Source organism: Lottia gigantea (assembly GCF_000327385.1).
Source record: "Lottia gigantea unplaced genomic scaffold LOTGIsca_125, whole genome shotgun sequence".
NCBI classification, from domain to species: Eukaryota; Metazoa; Mollusca; class Gastropoda; family Lottiidae; genus Lottia; species Lottia gigantea.
In genome coordinates, this window is record NW_008707332.1 from 142,996 (window position 1) to 156,650 (window position 13,655).

Here is a 13,655-nt window from a genome sequence, read left to right on the forward strand (position 1 = left end):
TGCCACAATCAAATACCACATAGAGCAGTATTTAAAAACTGATAAGGACTTTGTTGATAAATTTTTGACATCAATTTATGTAGATGACCTCAGTAGTGGTAGTGATTCAGTTCAAGAAGCCTACGAATTTTATAAAAAAGCAAAATCAAGACTCTTGTCTGGAGGATTTAACCTCAGGAAGTTTTGTACGAACTCAGATGAGCTACGTCAACTTATTGCTGACAATGAAAGGCCCCTAGAATCGTCAGAGCAAGAAAATGAACTGTATGGTATAACCAATGATGACACGACCTTTGCCAAGATCAACGTTTGCTGTTCAGAATCTACGACCAATGAGTTTGAGCAGAAAATATTAGGAATCCACTGGAACTACAACCAAGATTTGTTCAATTTTGATTTGGAAAAACTATAAATTAGCCAAGGATTGTTCGCCAACCAAACGGAACATTGTAAGTTTAGCTGCCAAAATATTCGATCCTTTGGGATACATTTCGCCTGTCACTATTCAATTTAAACTTATTTTCCAAGAACTTTGCAAATTGGGTATTGATTGGGACGAACCTATCCGTGGTTCAATTCTAGACAATTGGGAGAAACTAATTAGAACTTTATCCGTAAAATGTGTTTTTTGCCTTCCAAGATGTGTTTTTACTGATATTTCAGGAACGATAATTAACTGTAGTTTACATGGTTTTTGTGATGCTTCAATCAAAGCTTATGGTGCCGTAATATACCTACGTGTACAGACAACTGAAGGTATTTATTCTAGGTATATTGTTTCCAAAACCAGAGTGGCGCCAATTACGCAATTAACTATTCCGAGACTTGAACTTTTATCAGCCCTTGTGTTAGCAAGATTATTAGCCAGTGTTGAAGGAGCCTTATCTCTAGAGATAAACATTGATGACAAATATTGTTGGACTGATTCTAAGGTTACAATGTATTGGATAACACAGGAACATCGTGAATGGAAACAGTTTGTGCAAAATCGTGTTAGTGAAAGCAGAACTTTAATACCGGCTGCTAGTTTTAGGTACTGTAATTTTTTAGACATGGGACAATAAACCATTATTTTTTAAATTGATAAAACACCAGATGTTTTCATATGCGAAATAAAGGGAAAGATACGAATTTTGAAGAATTTTTGAAAAATAAATTATTTTATGGTGGTGCAGTACCATTTTTCAAAATGGCGGATAAAATTGACGTAAAAATGAATGAATCAAGGATATGGCTTGTTTGGTGTCTAACACAACCATCTAATAATGAAATGCAGCCAAGATTCATTTCCCATTGATGATGTCATAGGATTAGTGATGTCATGATATAACTGGTATCCATGGGGACGTTGCAGCCGCCATTTTGAAAATCATCTGATTGTGCTATCTTTTTGTAAATTTTGAACTGAAACTGTACTATTCGAGTGAGTATGACAGAGAGGAGGAGTAGTGATTTGAAGAAAACCTTTTTCGGGGAAACTTATAGAGAAGAGACTCATTTTTTGATAAAAATCCAAGCTTCAAAATGGTGTGCATGTCATTGGCAGAATGCTCTCACTGTGTAAAACTGTGCCTGGACGGAAAAACATTAGTAAAAAAGATGCAAGCTGTGTCGTCGCTGAGGAATTAAGGCAAGATTGGATCAGAAAAAATGTCTACCCAGCAGAAGAAAGGTCAGTCAGCCGAACTATTCTACGTGATTATTTAATGTTCCGAGATTTTAGAAAGGTGGAAAATCGATCTGATAGAAAGAAGACACTGTCATGGTTGGAAAAAGCTGGCAAATTCAACAACCGCATGAGAAATCACGCCCATGATATAAGGTCCAAATCAAACGAGTACGATGGGCAGCTGGCTAAGGCATACGGCTGCGAATGACGATGGAAGACCAGGCATTCTGGTATGATAATTGCTACGGCGACTATGTAGCGACCTAAACAAGTATCATCCCGCGAAACTGGTCGAGGAATAAAAAGAGGGTGTTAGACCGTGAAGAAGCGATAAATATAAAACGATCCAAAATGAACGAAGCGGTTTCTTTTACATATTCAGGTGACAATAGTGAAATTCTAATTCCTGATGATGATGATGATGTTGATGTTGATAACGATAATGACGACGACAGTGAGTATGAACATTACATGTCCGCATCAGATCTAAACAACAACTGTGATGAGTCTCATGTGACCCAATCTGTAGAAGAACCCAATAACAAAACCAAAAAACAGCTAGGGTAAAAAAGTATAAGGTCACTACTAATGACCTGATGGGAATCACTGTATCGATAGCCAACACGATATTTGATCAAAACTGGGAGTTGGCCGGAGCATCTAGCAACACTGAAGTGCCTGAAGACTTGAACGATTGTGAAAGTGACTTTAGTGGGGATGAAATGGATGATCCCAAGAAGAATCGTACAGCTCGTGATCTCACCTTTGTAATGCCTAGTAGAAGATACCTAGCAAACTATGTTCAGGATGCATCGTGCCTGAACTTGGAGATGGTTGCCCGACACCTACTGAACAAAGTCGATGATGTCATTACCGTTGGGCTAGACGATACAACAAAGGCAGCCGGACACAGATTATTCGACATCAAAACTGACAGTATCACAATCACACAAGCCTCTGGCGAGAAAAGGTTGCTCACAACAGGTTACCTTGAAAACGCTTCACATGCTGGCAAAGCAGGGGCAGAAGCTTACAACTTCAAACTACAGTGCCTCGCTATATTAGCTGGTTCAAGTGTTGATGAAATAAAAAGCAATATTGACTTCTGGATGACGGAGCTGACTGCTCAAAGATGTTGACTAATCTCGGTATTAAGCAAGCAAAGGTTCTGAAATGCTGCGCCCATCTACTTCTTTGTATTGATCACAGTATCGACAAGACTTTCAGAGACACAGAACAGAAAATTGGCTTTGACAAACTGATTAACGCATCCAAGATACTACACTCTCCTCCATACGCTCGGCTTGATCGCACTGGCTAAACTGATGTCACCTAGCCATGCTTCTCATTCTGTGTCCTTATACAACCAATTCAAGGAATGGCTCGCTAATAATAGACTTGATGCTGCTTCCTTCATAGGCTTCCAGCCGAATCGCTTTGGCCGAATTTTGGAAATCGGAAACGAGTACCTAAAACACAGAGATGCACTCAACGCCTTCTTCGAGGCTGTGGTGGATGAAAATGCAAACAAACTGGTACTGGCAGTATATACCTTTATTTCTAATCCATGGTTCATTTGTTGCAGTGAAATCTACTCCTTCTTAGGTGAAATTCTAATTCATCCTCTAATGGAGTTGCTGGGAATCGATGGTCGGGGTCCAGGAAAACAGAGTTGGACAGATGTCAAAATCTTCTTTGATCAGAAAATACCACATCTTCAAAAATTACAGGATCAATTCTCACAGACCGTAACTGGTAAAGGAAGCCTGATCGGAGCCATATTGACAGAAGTTATTGAATCACTAAAACGTCAGCTTTCAGAAATGGACTTTTTCCAGATCCAATCAGCAAAAACTATCACAGTGAATTTAGAAAAGCTACAGCTTGCTCCACTGCACAACCTCACATGTGAATCCAGATTTGCTAAACTCAACAACCAAGTTGCAGCTTCTGGTGGCATGACCACAGTGAAGACCCATTCAGACAAAAGCATCATTTCAACCAATGGTCTTCTAATCAATGAAGAATTCACATCATTAGATGAAACTGAAAAGCGCCTGAGATGGAAGTGGGGACGAACATCCCAACCGGTCCAAGATGTGAAACAGTTGGAGAAAGACTTCTTGGCGACCGTGAAAATGGCAAAACGGTTAGCACTACTGAAGAAAGAAGAGCTGAAAAGAAAACGAAACGAAAAAATGCTGAAGGTTTTGGAGTCATGCAAGACACATATAGGATCAGTAACACCGACAACGATTAACCTGCTTGACAGATTAACAGAGAGTCAACTCATCACGGAAATATGCTATATACGTCTTACAATCTGCCCAGATATACACCAAAAACGACGAATAAAATTACCAAATGGTCATTTCAAATTTCAAACATTCTCCAAAGCAGAACTCAAGCAAACCATCATTACCGTTATCAAGCCCGGAAATAATGTTGTGGAGAATATTGATGAAATCGTTAAAGACGCTCTTAAATCTCATTAGTTTTGTGTTGATTGGCCTTATGGATATGAATATGAATATGAAGTGTATTGTATGTCTTGTATCAGATTTTCATTTTTACTGTTAATTTTGGTCGCCATCTCACATTTCTGCCATATTTGATTATTTGAATTTAATTTTCCCGCCAATTTTTACCACCATCTTGAATTTCTAATTTTACTGCCAATTTTGGCCGCCATTTTGGATTTCCGCCGCCATTTTGGATTTCCGCCATTTTGGATTATTGAAATAAAATTTTAAACTCATATTTGACTTTGGCGACCACGAAAACCCCATCTTAGACACCATATAGGCTACGTATATAGTGCAGGGGACATTAAGTATAAAATTCTCCATTATTTCCAACAATTTCGGCCGCCATTTTGAAAAAAGGCACTGCACCACCATAAAAATTTTATTTTTATAAAAAAATCTTTCTGATTCTAAATTTTCAGCCAATTGGCTGCCAATTGGCATCAGAAAATACCTGGCGTTTGCAAACTTATATTATTGTCCCATCCAATACAGTGTAAAGGGAAAACCAACCCTGCTGATATTTTATCACGAGGTATGTCTCCATTTCATTTGGTTACCAATTTGACATGGAAAGGACCTTCATGGTTAGTGCAAAATCTGATTTTTGATACTCAATGTGATGTTGAAGAATATTTTGTTTCTGAATGTTTGGACGAAATGAACATTCGTGATAAGAAAACTTTTGTGAATAACTTTGGAACGGTTTCTTTGCTAGCAACGAGCAATAATCCTATTATTATCAGCCAAATTATGCATTGTGAGAATTTCAGTGATGCCCAGAGACTTTTTAGAGTTACTGCATACGTTTTAAAGTTTACTGACATTTTGAAGAAGAGAAATACAAAGGAAGATGATCTGCATGCATTTCCTTTGTCCAAATACATTCAAAGGGCCGAAATTGTATGGTTAATTGACAATCAATTGAATTTACATTCTAATAAGAACTTTAGAAAATGGGAGAGAGAGTTTCAGTTTTTTACAGATAACGAGGGAATAATCAGATGTAATGGTAGAATGGCAAATGCGGAAATCCAAGAATTAGCCAAACAACCAGTTATATTAGATACAAGCCACTACTTAACATCACTACTGGTACGTGAAGCTCACCAAACAGTATATCATGGTGGAATAAAGGCTACACTTACACAGCTAAGGTCCAAGTATTGGATTGTTCGAGGTAGACAGTTGTTGCGCAAATTCGTCCATGAGTGTGTAACTTGTCGCAGACTAGAAGCTAAACCATATCGTGTTCAAGAATCGCCGCCATTTTCTTACACTGGAGTAGACTTCGCAGGACCGCTTTTTATCAAGACGAATTATCCAGGAGAATCTGATAAAGTTTGGATTGTATTATTTACGTGTTGTGTTACCAGAGCTATCCATCTTGACCTAGTTAGAGACATGTCTGCATTGACCTTTATTCGTTGCTTTAAGAGATTTTCAGCCAGATATGGAGTTCCAGTGATGGTGATTTCGGATAATGCCAAGACCTTTAAGACTCTTGGACTAGTTTAAAGCCAAGTGACAATCAAATTAATGTTGGTGATGTTGTAGTCGTTAATGATGAGAATAAAAGATTGAGGAGCTTATCTCTGGTAAAGACAATATAGTTAGTGGAGCTCTAGTTCGGGTTACTTCGAAGAACGGCACTGTAACTCTTCGAAGATCAATACAGTTATTATATCCCTTGGAAATCAATTCCCAAGTAAAGCCAGATGAAGAATTGCCAGTGGATGTAAAGCCAGATGAAAATTTGCAGAGACGCCCACGAAGAGCTGCTGCAATATCATCTGATATTAAACGTAGAAAATGGATAAAATTATTTAAGAATTAATTCTTTTCTTATTTTGTCATGTTTTGTTCGTATGACTTTGTTAGTGTAGATATTTTTGTATGTGACTATAATGAAATTTGTTTGACCAGCTGTTATCTGGTCAAAGGGGGAGTGTAAAAAATGTAGCATTATAGTGGACGAACGAAGACGGATTTCTCCTTCTGTACCTTCTGTACTGTCCTACAATTTGTCTAATTATTTGAGACCTGACAATCGAGCATGATTTACTTCGGCCAATCAAAATCATACACTTGCAGTGAGTTGTATTGTCTCTTTTTGTTCAGTCAACGCCGCCATATTCATTTTTGTAGTCATTAATATTGTATGTTTGAAGAGTGCTTGTTCCATATTCATGAAGCCATTGTATAAAGCCAAATAAATTATTACTGACGTTTTGTGTCCGGTTTTGGGTAATTATAATACAGATAGAACCCTCTGCCATGAGTCTGAGCCAATGAACCACCCCCTAAAAGAAGCAGAAGAATGTCCTTTCCATGTACATACAGTCAGAGCCTAAACATCGCCATGATACGCAGCGAGCCAATTGAAACTCGTTGACAATAATGTCATTGTCTAGATAGGTTAGACTGCTCGGTATTCGCGGTCTATGCGTAGTCATAGCAAACATTTCAAACAATTAGATCACGAAAATTCGATACTCTAATTATACGTACTCTGTAACTAGACCAATCAATATAGGAAAAGATAGTCTTGATAGAGCGAGGATCCGTGAATGACAGTCATTTTATACTAGCTCACTGGCTACTATTTTATACTAGTTACGATTAAGAATTTATCGAGGCAGTGTCGTCTGTATCTTTAGCAAATTTCAACACAATGGGAAGAATTCGGATTTTTGTTTTAGCAGTATGTTTTCTGATTTTCATTCCTTACATACATATAGGTAGGTCATTTCTGTTTTTATGTTAACTAATTCGTTCGTTTATTAAGTAAACAATATCATGTTATATCGTTTATTAGACATTGCAGAATTTCCGTTAGTAGCCTACAGTCAAGTAGCCTAATTTTGTGCTTACCTATTTTTCGTGCATCTCCAAAAATGATTAATAATTGATTATGTGCGCGACTACGCGTGACCTCCGCATTTGCTTGTTTTGTAAAATCTATTAACGTATACTTCGACATATAAAAAATGCCGGATTTCAGTTTTTACCCCTGTCCGTCGGTCTGTCCGCCCGTCCGTCCGTCCGTCAACATTTCATTAGAGACTATAGTTTTCATCTTATTTTGATTTTGATTTTGGTGTGTGATGCTTTAGATTGATGATTTAGATCTCGGTCAAGTTCGAATTTGACGTATTTTCGATGAACGGTTTTTGAGTTATTGCCCTTGACTTAGGAAAAACGCGTCAAAATTTGTTTGTGAGCACAATAGAAGCTACAGTTTTCAACCGATTTTGATGAAACTTTGTGTGATCATCTATATTAATGAGATCTCGGACAAGTTCTAACTTGACGCATTTTCGATGAAAGGTTTTTGAGTTATTGCCCTTGACTTTGTTACAACGCGTCGAAATTTGTTAAAAATAGTTCGTGAGCAGGATTGAAGCTACAGTTTTCAACCGATCCTGATGAAACTTGGTGTGATCATTGGAATTTATTAGATCTCGGACAAGTTCTAACTATTTCGTTTAAACGAAATAATAGTAAAAAGTGTTGAAAATTGCGCTTAAGGGGCGCCGTACCATTCCTTTGATTTATTTCATAAAAACATTCTATAACTAGCATCACATCCAGCCAGGTGTTCGCGGGGTAACATATGGCAGACGACGTTTCAGTACAGTAGTAGAGTACCATTGTTGAAAATATTATCCCCTTTTGAAATTGTCTGAACATCCAATATCATTATAGTAGAATTTCTCAAATTATCCAGTTTGTCATAGAATGATCCAAATCATACATGTCTTTATTTTTAATTACTCTCACAAAGCACAAGGTTTCCAGAGTGTTATGAGTTAAATGATGGATTACAGCAGTTATATTACAGTCAAGTATCTGGGTGAATCATACCTCTGTTAAGCACCTCCCTCCAGGAAGCTACCTATTTTTAGCATTCCCTGACCTAAAAACTGTTTAAATGATATGAATGTTTCCATCATCTATTAATTAACCGATTATTAATCGGTTAGTCGATCGGTCAAACCTATGTCAACCGATAATCGATTATGATTTTCAACCGATTTCCCATCACTACTATCTATACCAGGCCTAAACTAACGTAATAGGTAATCAGTGTAGTAGGGCACTGGATCTTTTAGTTCGAGGAATCCAGGGTCCTATTCGCCCTCGTTTACGAATTTACTAAGGCAATAATTAAAATGCACTCACCTATGAACCAACCTATTTGTATTCAATGATCATTTCCACTCTACCCAAGACCAAATAAGATAGTCTAGTTCATCGTGTGGGATAAATTTACGCCATTTTGTCATTGTTCCCAAACGCTTAAAATTCAGTAAAACATGATGCATTTTGTAGTTTTTGACAAAGGGTGATAATAGAACAGGAATGAGTGGTGGAATATCGTGTCAGCATTTCAAGTTCTCCATGCATCTCACTTCACCATTTTAATTTAATTTAAGAAATTCACAAAAATCCCTGGTAGGGAAGGGGTGGTGTCCAGACAAATTTCCAATAATACAGTTTATTAGTTTATGTATGTACTAATTCGAACTATGTATCTGAAATGTATAAAGAATAAAATCAAAAGTACAACTCTTCAACCTTTACGAGAGATAATAAATGTAGTTACTTCCCTTAGTTTTCTTAAGGCTACTGACAAATATTGTATGGGACATAACTCATGCTTGAACGGGCACCAGTAAATGTTGTTGTCTTCCTTTATACAGTGAACCTATCAAATGGGGAGTTAGTAGTGCTATTCACGTGCTACGGGCGATATTAAAATACAATAATGAATGCAACAAACAAAATACGCTAAGCAAATCTGACCGTTACCTAACAAAAGCATTCACGTAAACGCAAAACTATATAATTACAATTAATAATGAAAAGGGTAGGAGAACACGCAACGCACTTTCGACTCGATAAGTTGCTCTACATAGCGATATTCTAAGACAAATACAAAAAAAAAACGTATGTATAATATAAACGACCGTTATAAAGCTAATTCTATACTGCGGAACTAACATTCTGTTAATGTAAGAACAAAGTTCGTAAATCAACAGAAAAGTATGTATATCAGCAGAAATTTACGTATATCAACAGAAAATACAAAGTAAATTTAGTGTACAGTAGAAAAAGAAGAAACGAATCGTGACCGGACCCGTGCCTCGTGTGTTCATTTTCGTTTTTATCGATTATTCCGCACCGTACACCGCATCGGACACCTTACCTCGTCTATTTTCGGCTTCAGTCGTGATCCGCGTAAGGTCAGACATTCATTGATGAAAGTCGCATACAGATATCTTTTAATTTGTCGCCTGAAGAAGAAAGTATGTCGTTGTTAAAATCACTAAGAATGAGGATTTGAATTTTTTAAAATAACTTAATTGATACAGACTGTTTATGAAAAGATTCCAGTGCTCTTTATTAGTCTTTTTAATCTTTTGCCACTAATATTCAACTCTATCCAGATAGCTTCCAGATTTTTGATCTGGCCTTCTCCTTAAAAACAAGACTAAGTTATGCATAAATTACTATCCCACCAAATAGGTTGGTTCATAGGTGAGTGCATTTTAATTATTGCCTTAGTAAATTCGTAAACGAGGGCGAATAGGACCCTGGATTCCTCGAACTAAAAGATCCAGTGCCCTACTACACTGACTACCTATTACGTTAGTTTAGGCCTGGTATAGATAGTAGTGATGGGAAATCGGTTGAAAATCATAATCGATTATCGGTTGACATAGGTTTGACCGATCGACTAACCGATAAATAATCGGTTAATTAATAGATGATGGAAACATTCATATCATTTAAACAGTTTTTAGGTCAGGGAATGCTAAAAATAGGTAGCTTCCTGGAGGGAGGTGCTTAACAGAGGTATGATTCACCCAGATACTTGACTGTAATATAACTGCTGTAATCCATCATTTAACTCATAACGCTCTGCAAACCCTGTGCTTTGTAAGAGTAATTAAAAATAAAGACATGTATGATTTTGATCATTCTATGACAAACTGGATAATTTGAGAAATTCTACTATAATGATATTGGATGTTCAGACAATTTCAAAAGGGGATAATATTTTCAACAATGGTACTCTACTACTGTACTGAAACGTCGTCTGCCATATGTTACCCCGCGAACACCTGGCTGGATGTGATGCTAGTTATAGAACGAAACTTGTTCTAACTTGAGATATTTTTGAACTTTTTTTGAGTTATTGCCCTTGACTTTGTAAACACGCGTCAAAAGTTGTTAGAGCTGTGTGATTTAATTGTTTGTTTTATTTGGGTTATTGATATTGATTTTAAAAAAATTTGTGGAATTACTCAGCATAAATAGCTGGCATATATATATGTAATTGAATTCAAACTAATAAAATTTCAAAATGAGAAAATTCGTACTTTAGTCACTAAAGACTGTTTTATCATTTCTGACAGCTGCCAGTGGGCGTATGTTACCTTGCTTCGTAAGCTATCTTCATTTGAGAAAATCGATACAAGTGAAAGTATGATTACAATTAAAATAATACAAATTAATGGTTATCATGTGTGAATTCGCTTAGAACAAGTTCAATATGCTGATAAAGTCTATTACAAAGTAAATTCAATGTTTCTAACATATTGGACTGAGAACTGCAATGGTTCAAAAACTACCTTTCTGACAGAAAACAAAGCGTTGTTGTAAGTGGGGTGTCCTCTGAGTCTAAAACCTCTTTACAATCCCATTAAGTTTCCTTACATTCCTAGGAATGCTAGGATCCTCTCCCACCCGACTTTTCAAAATTTTAGGTATAAGAAAATCTAGATTACCACTGCTCAATCCCATCAAGCCAATCAAATTAGATTTGGATATCGATGACACTGTTCAATGTTGATGGTGAAATTATGTTAATTGATAATTAAATCATATAAATTGATTGTCAACATCAGTGATATCAGACACTTGTAGTTGTATTTTATTTATATTAAAGGTGTGATTCATTTGAAGATATGGGCTAGAGACAAAACACCAGTAAATGAGACAAAATGTCGTTGCTCTTGTTTCGATACAGTTTTAAGAGGTTTGTATCTTATAAATCCGTTTACATCTGAGTGTATAACAAACTTTAAAACGTTACGTAATGTTTGTAGATATTTTTTGCTGAATTATAATTTCTACTTAAATTAGAAAATAGTAAAAAAAAAGGTTAATTCAGAAAAAAAAATTGAATTAAATCATTATTCAGCAAAAAAAAAAAAAAAAAAATAGTGAACAAAAAAGATAATTCAGCAAACGAAAAAGATAATTCAGCAAACGAAAAAGATAATTCAGCAAACGAAAATGAACAATAAGAAGAATTAAATCATAATTTAAAAAATTAAACATGTCCTAAACGAACCACCGTACTATTTTTTTTCAGCTTTGTTTTCATATCATAACTTTTACGTAATTTTGAAATATTTTGAAAAGAGAAATGTGTTTTTTTTTTAATATATTATAATTTACGACTTGTTATGCCATAAATACAAAAGTACTTGAATAAAACCTATGTTTTGTATTTTGTAGGTTCGTATGAAAATCCAGGTGAAAACGTGAAATATAAAAGCGTATATGTTAATGCGACACGAGAAACCTTCATGATATGGACAGTTACTGTGTTATTTATGTTAGCGTTTTATGAAAGTGTTCAATATTTATGTAGAGTGTTCATTAGTGGAAAAACGCGTATTCCCATGTTTTTGCTATTTCTGGCTAATTTTTACCCACAATACTACTCGTGGTTTTCATTGTTTAATTACTTTAACGAACGTTTTTATTCTCTCTTCTTCAACCATACCTTCTTTATCTTAACTGAACTCATCGTCAGTGCTGTGGTACTGAACTTGTTTAATGCTGAAAACCATCTTACTTCAAGAAAAATCTTAACACTTGTCACCATCAGCTCTATACATATCATGGTGAACGCAACAGATCAGTTTATTGATCAAGTTATTTACGGACATGGTAAACTTTTCCAGAATGCCAGGAACTTAGGTTTGATGATTCCAGACATATTACATTTAGTAATTTCGTTATTTGTTTTCCGGAAGCATGTCAGCAGGAATGGTAAAAAAATGAGTGAAGTGTTCTCTACTAAAGACATTTTAATGTGTGTCTCACTAGTAGTTTTTGGAACTATCTTTGGAATTATGCTATAATAAAAAGTAAATTATAAGATTTTGTTGACAGTCTTTAGATTTTCTGTGTCTGCGTGAAATATATGCTCACTTACAGTGGCGTATTTAAGGAGGGAGGTCAAAGTTTGAAATTTTGAAAGAAATTTAGATCTTAATATTTTTCCAATATTTTTTCCCCAAAATTTAATGAATTATAATCTAGTATTATTCAAGTTCTACCCAACTTTCGTTTCATTTTAATAAATTAGGTTTTATTTTTAGTATAGCCACTTCACAGTTGGGTCTAACGACCGGAGTCTTGCAATTGACACTTCGTCATTACTTCAGTGGCCGGCCAATTTTTGTGGCCGATGGATACACTAATTTTTTGGATTGATTGTAATTGTTGTAGCCCTAACTCGAGTCTTGAACATTCGTCAAATGTCAAAACCTTTTGACTTAACCTGCTTTAACCAATTAAATTTACGCTGTCTCCATTGTTGGCGTTTTGTGATCAAAAATTACATTTTCAAGAATGGAAGTACGGGAATTAATTTATCACAATTTATCTGGGTATAGGTAAACATAAAAAAGACGGGGAAGAAAATTATGATTCAATATGTTTTTTATAACATTTTGAATATCTAAAATCATAATAAGAGAGGAGTGCTACTGTGCCAATCGCACACTTTAGCTTATAAGTGTCAAAAAGGGCTTTTGGCGCCCCCTTGAAGAATTGGTTACCCCTTTTTTCCGTCCCTGTTGGGGTAAATGCGACAGACTGGGTTTGCTATGTAGTTGCCCATGGGATAGCTAACTTATATGTCTATACACTGTAAAAAAAGTCCGTTTTTTTGACAGAAATTTACTTGATATTTTCTGTTGATATACGTAAATTTCTGCTGATATACATACTTTCCTGTTGATTTACGGACTTTGTTCTTACATTAACAGAATGTTAGTTCTGCAATAAGGAAATATGTTATTTTACGTAAATTAATCTTTGTCGTATGTCATTTAAGAAAAATTACGTTATTTGTCAGTAAATTTACTTAAATTCTGTGTTATTATCATTTTTTTCCAAACTTGTCTGTAGATAAGCGAAGTCTGCGCATGCGTGGTCATACTGTTTTTTTGACAGGAACTTTATGTTTCCTTACGGAAAATTATAACAGGATTGCTGTTAATTTACGGAAACTGTGATTTTGCGTTATGATAGTTTCGACCTGTTAATCAAAGTAGGTATGACGTCATCGGTAAAGACACGAGGTCAGTTTATCGTCACGTCGCCATCTTATCCCACATCAAAACAAGGCTACGTCGAAGGGATTTTTGTGT

At 35.8% G+C, this 13,655-nt stretch overlaps 2 protein-coding genes across 2 annotated transcripts; both read left to right on the forward strand.

The window, feature by feature from the left end:
- Positions 1–2,020: 2,020 nt before the first annotated feature.
- Positions 2,021–4,164, forward strand: LOTGIDRAFT_172011 (hypothetical protein; the record flags this gene model as incomplete). Its single annotated transcript, XM_009048592.1, has 3 exons — positions 2,021–2,123; positions 2,288–2,743; positions 3,089–4,164. The coding sequence occupies 3 exons, from the start codon at positions 2,021–2,023 to the stop codon at positions 4,162–4,164; spliced, it is 1,635 nt and encodes a 544-aa protein (XP_009046840.1).
- A 2,510-nt stretch (positions 4,165–6,674) lies between these two features.
- On the forward strand, positions 6,675–12,445 carry LOTGIDRAFT_237959 (hypothetical protein). The gene is made up of 3 exons (XM_009048593.1): positions 6,675–6,935; positions 11,153–11,242; positions 11,728–12,445. Exons 1-3 carry the CDS (start codon positions 6,869–6,871, stop codon positions 12,357–12,359), a joined length of 789 nt encoding a protein of 262 aa, XP_009046841.1. The 5' UTR covers positions 6,675–6,868; the 3' UTR covers positions 12,360–12,445.
- Positions 12,446–13,655: the final 1,210 nt, after the last annotated feature.

What these genes read in the sequence shown, in the direction of transcription:
- LOTGIDRAFT_237959 (XM_009048593.1), top strand. Translation starts at nt 6,869, where the DNA reads ATGGGAAGAATTCGGATTTTTGTTTTAGCAGTATGTTTTCTGATTTTC. An exon ending in CATTCCTTACATACATATAG is followed by an intron (nt 6,936 to 11,152) that starts GTAGGTCATTTC and finishes TTTATATTAAAG; the next exon opens with GTGTGATTCATTTGAAGATA. An exon ending in TTTCGATACAGTTTTAAGAG is followed by an intron (nt 11,243 to 11,727) that starts GTTTGTATCTTA and finishes TGTATTTTGTAG; the next exon opens with GTTCGTATGAAAATCCAGGT.